Source organism: Melospiza georgiana, chromosome 1 (genome assembly GCF_028018845.1).
Source record: "Melospiza georgiana isolate bMelGeo1 chromosome 1, bMelGeo1.pri, whole genome shotgun sequence".
In the NCBI taxonomy this organism is placed as follows: domain Eukaryota; kingdom Metazoa; phylum Chordata; class Aves; order Passeriformes; family Passerellidae; genus Melospiza; species Melospiza georgiana.
The window spans coordinates 60,890,307-60,902,526 of NC_080430.1; the positions used below are offsets into that span (position 1 = coordinate 60,890,307).

Sequence of the window (12,220 nt, forward strand, 5' to 3'; positions counted from 1 at the left end):
AGGCGGAGGCGGAGGCGGAGGCGGAGGCGGAGGCGGAGGCGGAGGCGGAGGCGGAGGCGGAGGCGGAGGCGGAGGCGGAGGCGGCCCCAGCACCCCCCCCCCCCGCGCTCGGCTCCCGCTGGAATGTCCGCGGCCGGGCGGGGCGGGGCCTGGCGGGGCGGCTCAGCCAATGGGGGCTGGCGGGAGGGGGCGCTGTCGGCGGCAGATCCCGCCCGTCCCTCCGTCCCTCCCTCCGTCCGTCTGTCCGTCTGTCCGTGCGGCGGCCGGGGGGCGCGGGGCGGGGTGGGGTCGGCGTGGGTTCGAGACCCGACCATGGCGGCGGCGGCCGCTCGGTGGTCCTGGGCCCTGCTGTGCCTGGCGGCGGCCCCGCTGCTGTACCCCGCGGCGGCCGGTGAGTAGCGACCGCGAGAGAGGGAGTGGGGGAGGCGGCTCCGCGGGTCCCTCTCTACAACATGGCGCAGGGGCGGCGTCGCCCGCGGGGATGCGGCGCCGCGGGACTCTCCTGTCGGGCCGCTGTCGGGGCGGGATGCGGGAGACGGGCAAGTGGGGGGACGCCGCCCCGCACCTGCTCCGCGCCCGGGAAGCGGCAGCGGCGCCGTCCTGGTGCCGGTCTGGGCTGGTGCCTGCGCCGGCTCCCCGGGGAGTGAGCGCGCCTGCCGGAATCCCTGCGGCCGGGAGGGGAGCCGGGGAGGGGCACTTCCACAGCTGCACAGCGGCCGGATCTCCGGCATCCCGCCGGCAGCGTGACGGGCACAGACCTCCTCGTCTGCACGCGCGGGTTCCGTGCCTCGGGGCCCCGATGTGCGCCTTCGGTGTCACGCTGCCTGCGGGTGAATTCCCAGGACTGTGGCTTGAAATGGTCCAGATGGGTAAAACCTGACGCCTGGGTTTCCATATGCGGTGTCAGAACAGATTGTGTGTTCCAGGGCTCCCATTCTTTGTTTTCAGTAGAAGAGTAATATCGAACAAGGTCTCGAGTGTTTTAAAAAGTGCGTGCAAGACGTTTAATAAAGGGAAGGATAGCGGTAAAATAGCTCCCCACATTGCAGATGTCTTGGCAATGTGTGCTTGCAGCCCAGAATTCCAGTCATGTCCAGGTTTCCCAGAGGATGGATGCTACGTTCCTGTATATGTTCCAACCAGGCTGTATGGCGCTCTAAGAAGTCTGGTCTAGTGGAAGGGCTTAGAGCTAGCTGATCTTTAAGGTCTCTTCCAACCCAAGCCATTCTAGAAATCTGTGTGTATCTGTAACTTCCTGACAGGACCAAAAAAGAGCGGTGGAAAAAGAAGGCAGCTTAAGATGGATATTGGAAAACACCTTTTAATACATAACTGACATTGTTGTCATAGGAATGGAAACTACAAAACACCTAATACTTTAAAGCAGAAGACTGCAGTCACTAAGGCATTTATGGGTATTTCATTGTTGGTCTGTAGTTTTGCTTTCCAGTGAGGCGTAGTTCTAGGAGGGAGACAGCAAAAAGCTAGTGGAATGAAATAGGACGTACTCTGGCCCAGCTTTCCACTGATAAACCTACTAATATTGCAAGGAATTCATGCCCAAGTTCCTTCTTGATGGTTCAGTCAAAATCTATTTGGTAAAGTGTTGTGAAAAAGACTTTTTTTGTTGTTGTTGTTGTACCGGTGTGATAGATAGTTCAGATGCATCTTAGCAGAAGTCCGTAATCATTAAATAATCCTGTGTGTAAAGATGTGAGTGGAAGTAAAAGTTTTGAAGGACACCTCTGTCCTCTAAAACACTGGTCCAAAAAGAGGAAAGTGAGGATGAAAATGGATATTAAGGCACTGCTTAATTCATTTTACGTTTGCCAAGCTTAACTATGAATGAACAAAATATTTGAATGGTAGGGGGTACAAAGCACAGCAGAGTATAATGCTAAAAATGCTGCTTTAATGTTTGGTCTTTCATGACTTCTCAGTGCTTCAGTTGTTTGTTGGGGTTTTTTTAAACTCTTGATGCGTTCATATCTGTGTTTGCTCTATGACTTCCATCCAGTCTTAATCATCCATCTAGTGAAACAATTTGCAGTTTTGTTCCAAGGTTTTTAGAACAGAATTCAATGAACAGCTATGTGAAAAGAGACCCCTGGTCTGATTTCCTTCACCACCTGTTCCTGACTGATTCTTGCACTTTTCAGATTCTGTGAGATGATTAATTTTACAAAGGCACATATTCTCTGCAGAGATTTTTGATGGGTTTTTGTTTACTTTTTCATATTTATTCTTTTCTAAGTTTCCCCTGAGTTAATAAATTGAATTGTCTCATGAAGGAATTTGCCATGTGCCAGGCTAGTGCAAGTTAAGTAGCAGAAATATTACTAGAGGCAGAAAGGGAGTGAGATCTCATTTTGATGACAGTGAGTGTTCAGGGGTAACTGTGAAACTTCTTGTAAGGATCTTCATCATTTTCAGAACAAAACTTGTTCATTTTTTGCCTTTTGAGGAGGAACGTTTCCCATGGTCATCTGTGGGACAGAAAATTGTCCTGATAGAGCATCAAGTGTGTATTGTGTTCAGAAGTGATGGTTAAGTATTTAAAATCTTTTAAATATCTTTTTCCCTCTCGCTGCTCTTCCATAGGCTTGTCTTGTTGTTACCATGCGAAGGACAATTTAATGTGCCGTGATGTGTGTGAACAGGTAAGCTAGTTTTAAATTTAACTCCATCAGACTTGAAATTGTGCCTTTAGACAATGATGTAGCAACATTAAGTTTGTAAGGTAATGATCCTCTGTCTGGAGGCTATGTGTGAATTGTGAGATGTAATGGTATCAAAATGAGAACTTGGAAATTTTAGAGCCATAGTCCTCTTTCCTTTTGTACTGAAAAATGGGTTCTGCTGAAGTTGAGGAGAAATAGGAGTACCAACCTGAGGCCACAGTTTGGTCAAGAAGTGATAAGCACATTGGGAAATGAGAGGTCTGAAGGTATTTTACAGAATTTATGAATCTTATGTGTCTCCAAGTTATGGGGAGTTCAAACTGAAGAACAAGATGCTGGTATTATTCTTTCTTCCTTCAGGTTCTTGTTTGTCCACGAAGCATCTCGCTATGATATATGGCTTTGTGAATGCAGCAAAAATCTGCTCACTTACTTTGTTCATAACGCTTTGTTTCATAATGTTTGTTCTGAATTCTTCAAGCTGGAAAAGTATTTTTCCTTAACTTATGTTTAGATTTGTACCTGTGGGTTGTAATTAATACAGCTTTGTGTGTGTGTAGTTACAGTCATTAATCTATGTAAGAATTGTACATCAGTAAAACTTATATCAACGTAGACACAGTTTTTATGTTAAAGTTGTGTTCTTAGATCATACCTGCCCTCTTTTCTTGTTTTCATTGCTTATTTTGGGGCTGTTTGAGTAATAAACCTGGTTATGATGAAATGTATATTTATCTCTGATTGTACTATCAAAACTTTCACTTTAAATTGCACTTTTTCCTCCCTGATATATCTAGAGAATAGAACCAAATCTTCTTTCAGCTTTCATATTGTTAGGCCAAACAAGGAAAAGTCTTACAGTGTCTTTGCATAAGATCGTCTCTCAATTTCTATAATAATTCTTGCAGCCCTTCCAGAATAATTTTATCTCTCTTAATACAGGTAAGCAAAACTATACATGGCATTATAAAAAAAAAGGTGTGACACTCAGTCTTAAAAAATTGTGTTCTAACTTGGATATAAGAGAAAGAGATCCATTCCTGTATATTAAAAAAAAAAAAGGTGAATTTAGTAGCTGCATTGATATGGCATTTGGAATCATCTGCCCATTTCTTTCTTGTGTTTCATTGGTTTGAAGTTTCCAGCTTATCATGTGAATTCCTGTTGGCTCTTCATGAAAGGCCTCCAGCTTTTTACTGTCAAATTCCATCCCAATTCTGCTATACTGGTTCTAATTATTACATGGTTTTCTGTGGGTTTTGTAAGACACTCTGATCTGGCCTCATCTGGATCATCTCTCACCACTCAGATAATCAGTATATCCAGAATCTTAGCAGTGAGACGTCTGGAAAAAGTCTGAAGCAGGACTGGTGCCTCCCAAAGTATGCTCTAAGGATCTGGCTTAGCTTCCTCACATCAGGCTAGTGGCATTATTTTCTGTGTGATCCTTTGATGCGGTGCAACTGAAGGAGCTGTCTGCTGTTATTTTACTGGTTGTCATCTTCTGTAACTTAACTATTTTGTGCAGCTGACAGGAGGAAGAAGTTTCATGCCTGTTTTTGGATATGCACTTGCAGATTAGATTTGGGGCCTTAGAGCAGATGAGGAGGAATGATTTGTCGAGGAGCCATCTTGGCTTAACCAGCAGATTGTAAACAATACCACCAGGAGAAACACTTCCTTCTGCAGGGCAAGGAGGCACTCACCTGCACTGGAGACTTTCTGGCTAAGGTGATTTGGTTTTCAGGGACTCAGATCTAGGATGTTGCAGGAATCACAAGGTTTTTTTGACCCTCAGACTGTTACCCATTGTCTGCAAATCTGTATGGACACTGGCAATAGTATTGAGGGAGGCCTTGCCTGGGAGCCCAGGGACTGGGGTGGATCCAGGACACCCAGTGGAGTTGCCCTGGATCCTGCCATTTAAGGAAGGAGGCTTGATTAAGGGTAAGGAATTCGACTAACCAGTAAATTGGCTACTGTGAGACTTTTGAAAAAGAGAATGTGGATTACAGGTTTGTTTGTCAACTAACATGGTTCAAACACCTAATTATTTTGCATTACTAATAAGTATTACTCTACTCTTAGCTTTAGTATCATCTCCTTTTCATGATTATTTGATTCAGCATGTCAGATACCATAGCAAGGAATTAGTGGGCCCCTCTTTTTTCAATAGACCTTTTTTCCCTAATCTTATTTCTGCTAAGTTTCATTAGTGATAAGTTTCCTGGCAGCATTCATTGTGTACCATTCCAGAGGACTCTATCCATATCCTTCTCTAAGCATAAGGACTGTCTGTCCCTGCTCCCAGGAAAACACCTTAATGTTCCAAGAATCTGATTCAGATAAACAGAGAAGTTATGAACAACCTTTGGTGCAGAAAAGATATGGTATAGAGAGTGTAGAAGCAGGGAGATGTTTTATAAGAAGAATTTAGACCTTTTGCCAAGGCAAGTAAGGTTATATAGGAAAAGACAAAGCTCAGGTGGAATTGAGACTCATAGAGAAAGTCAAGGGCAACAAGACATTTTATGGCAGTAGTTAAAGGCTGAAGAAGGAAAAAAAATGTAAGGCTATTGCTGAAGGAGGCGTGTGATTTAATGTCAGTAAATCATTCCTGGCCAACCTGGTTTGGTAATAAGGCTGGATTTCTGAATAAGGGGAAAGGCATGGATGTCATTTGTGTTGTCTGTAGCAAATTTTTAAACATTAATTCCCTCAATGTTTTTGTATCCATTTTAGGATCATATGGGTTTGAGGAATGGACAATTAGATGAGTAAAAAACAGGTTGTAAAACGAGGCTCAGAGATAGAGGTTAGTGCGTCCTACTTTGCTTGTAGGCTAATAAGAAATGGAATACCAAAGGGGTCTGCCCTGGCACCTCTCCTGTTTAACATCTTTGTTAATAGCCTGGTCGAGGCGACTCTCATTGAGTTTTCAGGCCATGTGAAGCTCAAAGAAAGTGTTGATAATCTTAATGGTAGGACTGTCATCCTGAGGGACCTGGACAGATGGGAAGAATAAGCAGATGGACACCATGGTCTAGTCTTGTAGTTTACCCTTCATTGAGCACAAGTCTGAAATAAATGATCTTCTGAGATCCCTTCCAGCCTGAATTATTTTATTATTCTATGACCTCAGAAGAGTCAAAATACTAATGCAGTTCTTTTTTTGCTCTTGTTTCTGAAACAAATGCTGTTGTTCTCTTGATTTTCTTTCAGTAAGTTTATCATGTTAGAATAGAACACATTTAGACTAGAACTGTATTGTACTTTTGCTTCTGAAATTCATCTGTTTCAGTTATGTCATTTCCAGTTTCATATCACACATTAATAAGTCTGTTTCCATTCTTCTTGTTGACCAGTTTCTTGTTTTAATTTATAAATAAAACTTTATTAGGCTGCTAAAGGAACAGCATCCTCAGTCTAGCGAGCTTCTCGGGTTTCAGTTTACATGTGGGTACTATGCATTCCCCTGTTAGTTTTGATTGTCTCTTTAACTAGTCTTGGTTTTGTTCTACCTTTTTCTACAGAAATTATGTTTCAGGGGGTTTTTGAAGTTTAATTGCTTGAGGTCATGTAACATGTAACAGAAGGTTAATTAAGAAAATAGAGTTGTATAGTATTTTGATATGTGCAGCAGAAATCCTCTCGTTAACATTGCCCTTCCACATTCAGTAGAAACTTTTTGATTGAAATATTTGTGGAGGAAATTCTCATTCTCTTCTAAGTAGAAAAGATTGTATCTCTATAAAAAGTAAAACATATTGTGAAAACTAGAAATATATAAAAAGAAATCTTAAATTTGAATTCTGTTCATACAAACTGTTAGGCAAAGTTGTCAAAGAGTAGATATTAGACAAACTAAAAACAGTGAAATAAATTGAAAAAAGTATTTAATGTGCAGAACATTCACTGTTTTAAGGTGTGTTTTGTTTCTAACAGATTTTGTCTTCTAAGAGTGACTCCCGTTTGAAGCACTTACTGCAGCGAGCACCTGAGTATTGTCCAGAATCAATGGTAAGGCTTCTTAGAAAAGCTCTTCATATGAGATTTGAACCTCAAAGTAGGATTTTTTTCTAAAGCCATCATAAATTACTTTACTTGCAGTAAGGTAGCATGCATAAGCTATAAAATGCAATAAAAATCTTATCTGTGTTGTAAAAACTTGTGTGATTGTCACTTGGATGTTAATGGTAGTGACTTAAATTAGATCATATGTTCCAACATGTGTATGGCACAAAGCCATGAGGTCTTGGGCACAGACAAGAAGGCCCTGATAGCTGCACCAAATTGTTAATGGCCTTACCTGAGAAACTGAATGTCTTGGTTTAGAGCAGATTTGGGAGAGAATCTCCAAAGGGGCTTCGGTGGGAAAGCAGATCTAATCGTCCCTTCTCTCTAACCGGTCTGGGAGAAAATACTTCTTTGGAGAAAAGTGGAAAAAACCTGTTTATTATACTACAAAACCTAAGCAATACTAAACAATAAAACTCTTTGCTGCTCCAAAAACTTCATCCCCGGGTTGCAGCTCAGCTCACTCAGTCTCTGATCAGTCTCTCCAGCACTGGGGACGTCACAGGCCAGGCCCAGCCGGGCCACAGGTGCAGCTGTCAATGCTTTGGTGGGTGTTCAGTCCAGAAGGTTATAGACAGCTCCTAGTATGAGTAAAACCTGTCCGTGAAAACCTGTTGAAGTGATGAGTAGCATTTGGTTTGGTACTGCTTTTCTTTATCTTTCATTCCCTGATAAGACAAGTAGAATCTTATCTGTATAGTAGAGAAGTGCTTCTGATAAGACAGGATTGGAGATTATCTGAAAAGGGGGGAAATGACTCAATGATTTTTATAGCTCCCAATTATCTTTATAAGTGACAAGTCAGTTGTCCAGTGTGGACCTTAAATTAATATCACTGAATGGGTAATATCTAGATATGTGAAATAGTTAACCATTTAACTCAATACTTTATTTTCTGCTCTCACATATCTCCTCTCTTGTTGGACAGCTGTTCTGGTGCCATTTCACTAATGAACAGATGGGTTTTGATTTAATCAGATGGTCAATATTGAGCACTGGTTACAGACATTGTGTTGTGTGTGTTCCTTCAAGGAATGTGATATTGCCTGGTATTAATTTAAAAAGTAACTGTCAACACAAGACAGTTTTTCTTTGAATCATAGATGCATTTAGGTTGGAAAAGACCCTAAAAGTCATTGATTCCCACCATTAACCTCCTCATTAAATAAAGGAAGTCAACTGAATCAAAGGGATGGAACTTGCAAAAGTAGCAGCTCTTTACCATCTTCATTTGATCTTGCTTTGGCTCTTGTCTAGGTAGAAAACCTCTACAGATACAGAGGAGGACAGTCTTAAATCATTAAATACAGATCCATTGCAACTTTGGAAAGTCATCAGTTCCTGTGATGAGAAATAGATGGATAGATAGATGCATGGATGGATGTGTCACTGTGTGACAATACAGTTTGCTGTGTCAGTGTGATTGAAGCACTTTTTAAAATTTGTTTTCTGTGTGATTGTGTGTTTAGGGTATTTTTAAGCTGGTGGAAAGGAATGCTAGGACAGTAAGCTTCTCCACAGGTCTTAGTCCTAGACAAATCTTGTTCTTTGTTTAAGTTGCAGTTTAGTTCTGTGAACATTGATGGAGAGAGTTGACTAGCTTGTGTATTTCAAATAACTACATTATGTGATGCACCTGCAAAAATGCTGCTTTTGATTCCATAGTCTGTGCATAGCAGCCCTCTCATGGACGGAAGTGGTACTCAGCTTCTATTAGAGCACTTCTTTAAAATATATTTAAATATAAGAATTCTTCCAATCAGATATTTAAAACCAGTGAAAAAATGCTGAAATTGCTGGTTTGAGTCTGCTATAAACTCTCTTATTCTCTAGACTTGCTTTTGCTTAATTGCATTTTTACTTTTCAGAGAGAAGTGTGGGGTTGTATAAATTCTTCTTTGCCAGGTAAGAAATACCTTTTGACTATTGAATCATGTTGCTTTTTCACCCTCTGTGTGTTTTGATATTGTGTCTGCCACCTGCACCTATTGATTTCATGATAATTTAACTTCCATTATGCATCTAAACTGTGTGTTAAGTTTCCTCTAGTATATAATGAGTTACCTGTGCATTTTATTAATAGTTTTCTTCTCCTAGTTAAAAAATATTTAATATGTTTGTATAATTAAACATGTTCTTCTGTGATAAATCAGGGAAATATCCGCATTTCTTTCTTTTCAAGATTTTTTTGGTTTTTTGATTTTGTGACACCCTAACCTGATCTACAAAGCGGTTGATAATTATGACTTTACTCTAGGTGCAGCATAATTTGACCAAAAACTGAGTAACACAGGGAGATAGTAAGAATTTTGCAAGCAATTTAAGTGCAGGGGCTCAGATTATGAACCAAACTGCTTGGTACATAGGTGGATTTAGAAAGTGTGACAGGTTGAAGCTGGCCAAATATCAGTTCACCTATGAGAAATCATTTATTCATTTTCCTCTGCTGTAGTTAAGCAGAGGCAGGGAAGAAAACTCATGGAGTGAGATAAGGATTAGGAGAAAACACTTTAGGGGCAAAGCAGGCACAAAACTTTCAGAGGTATAAAGAAAAAGAAATTATTAACAGAATTAAAGAGGATAATGAGAACTAAAATAAACCTTTAGAACACCTCTCCTCCCCTCTCCAGCCTTTTTTCTTCCCACTGACAGTGCAGGGAGACAAAATATGGAATTTTTAGTCAGTTTGCCACTTTTTAAGATCTTTCTTCAGTTCACTTAGTGAAAGGAGTCTCTTCTGCTGTGCCATGGGGTCTTTTCTATAGGAAGCAGTTCTCTGTGAAGTTTTCCAATGTGGTTTTAATTTTCATGGCTAATAGTCTGCCCAGAACCTGCTTGCAACATAAAGTCCCCCCCACAGTTTGCAGTCTTCCCACAACTGCTTTTTGGGACCTATTTAGTTTATGGAGTGCAGTTTTAAAGGATGAGCCATTCTAGAGTATAAAAGCAAGGTTGTCTTTCTCTGTCTCTGGAGGCAAGGGCTCTCTCTCTCTCTGTTCAAGCCTCTCACCAGATCACAGCTTCTCAGCATCCACATGCTTCAGCTTGAGGGCCTTTTCCTCATGGGCTGAGAGTGGGTGCTGCATCCCCCCATGCATTTCATGAATCACAGGGAAACAGTTTCTTGTATTATAGTCCTCCTCACAGCTGGCAGAAGAATCTCAGCTCAGACGCTCGGAGCACAATTCCTCCTCTCCCTTTCTTTGTAGTGACCTTACTGCTGCCATGTTGTTCTCCTCACCTGTCTTCTTTTCTTTTTTCCTCACTCGAAGAGAGTTGGTGTTCATAGGTTTGTTTGTTCTCAAGTTCTATCAATTTGAAAAGATTCTGTAGAGTTCTGCAGCACTGAAAAGTTGATATTGTCCAGGCTTTGCATCAGGGAATTGCTTGCTGTGCTCTCGCTGTTGGTCACACAGTCCAGGCCCCATAGGTGCTCGTGTCACCGGGATGCTCCTGTGTCACCGGGATGCCCCGGCAGGATCCCAGCAGCCAGAACGGGCCCAGCCTGCCCCTGCCAGGAAGGGGCTCAGCCGCAGCACCCACCATCCCTCCAAGGGCAGAAAGAGAGCTTCCCATGGTTTCTTCTTCTTTCTTACATATGTTGTCATAGAGACATTACTGGCCTCTCTAACTGGCTTAGCTGTGTGCCAGTTCTCAGAGCCAGCCAGTCATTGGCTGTGCCTGGCATGGAGGAAGCTGCTAGCTGCTCCTCACAGACAATCACTTCCGTGGCTGACTCTTTCCCTCTTCACCAAGAGTCAATTAATGCTGATCCAGCATAGGAAGTTAAAGCATAAATCACAACATAGGGCTGTAATGTTTAAAGGAGAGATCAAAAATAGATGAAATCAGGCTTAACTAGTCAATTGTATCATGTGTAATTTCTAAAAGACTTTGAAATTACAAAATTAAAATGCTTTGAAATTAAAATGCTATATTTGGAAAAGGGAGAGTGTGTGAAGAGGAGGCTGTAACAGTTTTACAGCATCTGCTCAGACTCCCCCTCTCCCTCCTGTCCCCCCACCAGGCCTTGGAGGCAAGCTGTTGATTCCAGTGCTTGTAAACAAACTTTCTGTCTTATTGGTTAGAAACCTGTGTGCAGTTACCAGGCTTCTGTCCTGTTGGGAGTCACAGAGGCACAGCAGGTGTGCTGTGAGGGACAGGTACAGAAGATGAGAAGCAGGAGTTGCCCTTTAGGTGAGAGTGTTGACTGGATTGCACGGAGCTCTGCTGGAATGGCTGGTGAGCCAGCTGAGAACAGCCTGTGGGCACTGGAGTGCACTGTACAGAGAGCCCAGCACAGGTGATGATGTGGGTATCTGCTGCACACTGCCTCATCAGGCTGAAGTGGCAAATGAGGCCTTCTTTGTGCAGCTGGAAGAAATCTTGTGTTCACATGCCTGGTGTTTATGGGCAGCTTTAATCACCCATACCTTTAGTATCACTTGGGTACCTTTAGAAGAGAAAACACATGAGGGCACAGGCAGTCTACTTGGAAGAATCCCATGGGCCGTGGAACTGGAGAAAAGGAGGGTCCAAGAGAGCTGCTTGACTTTCAAGGATCACCTTATCCAAGCTCCACTTAATGCATGGTGGGATTAGAAAAGCCAAAGCCTATCAGGAGTTGATTGTGTTGAATAATGTGCTTGGCAGCCAGAAAGCTCCTTGAGCTATATCAGCAGAAAAGGAAGACTGAGGAAAATAAGAGCCTGCTGCTGAATGAGGCCAGAAACCTGGTGACAAATGACACTAAATAGCTTGTGGTTTTCTTTGCCTCAGTCTTTACTGGTAAGATGAACCTGCAGGATTGCCAGGTCCCTGATCAGTCATAAAGTCCAGAGCAAGGAATACTTGCGTTTGATGGAGGAGGATAGAGTTGGGTATTGGGAGGAGATAATGCGTACTTTGGAGAAGAATGAAGAAAGCAACTTCACTCCTGCCTTTAGAAAGGGCAGGGAGGACCTGAGGAACTCTAGGCTTGGACAGTTTTACCTCAAACCCGGGAAGATAACAGAGCAGATCTTCCTGCAAACAATTTCCAGACACATCGAGAACAAAGACTTGATACTCTATAGTCAGCATGGATATGTGAAGGGTAAACAGTGCTTAACCAACCTGATGACCCTCTATGATGAGATGACTGCCTTTTTAGATGAGGGGAAATCAGTGCACATTATCTATCTCAGCTTCAGTAAGGATTTTGTCACTATTTTTCATGACTTGCTTATAGTCAAACTGATGAAGTATGTGTTGGATAAGTGAGCAGTGGAGGTGAAGTGAAAACTGGCCAAATTGCTGTGTCAGAAGGTTTGATCAGCGTCATAGAGGGAAGCTGTAGGCCCATATCCTGAAGGTTGATGCTGGGTCTAGTCCTCTTTAACATCTTCATTGATGATGGGGCAGAGTTCACTGTCAGTGTATTCGCCAGTGATGCAAAAGTGAAAGGAGAGGTTGCTAGACCA

General features: G+C 42.5%; 1 protein-coding gene across 2 annotated transcripts in view; it reads left to right on the plus strand.

The window, feature by feature from the left end:
• Nucleotides 1-312: 312 nt before the first annotated feature.
• RECK (reversion inducing cysteine rich protein with kazal motifs) overlaps nt 313-12,220 on the plus strand; it is a 50,173-nt gene continuing 38,265 nt past the window's right edge. For both annotated transcript variants that reach the window (XM_058033205.1, XM_058033196.1), the window contains exons 1-4: nt 313-391; nt 2,602-2,660; nt 6,627-6,701; nt 8,627-8,663. In XM_058033205.1, the coding sequence (XP_057889188.1) occupies nt 313-391; nt 2,602-2,660; nt 6,627-6,701; nt 8,627-8,663 (250 nt within the window). The remainder of the gene's footprint in view (nt 392-2,601; nt 2,661-6,626; nt 6,702-8,626; nt 8,664-12,220) is intronic.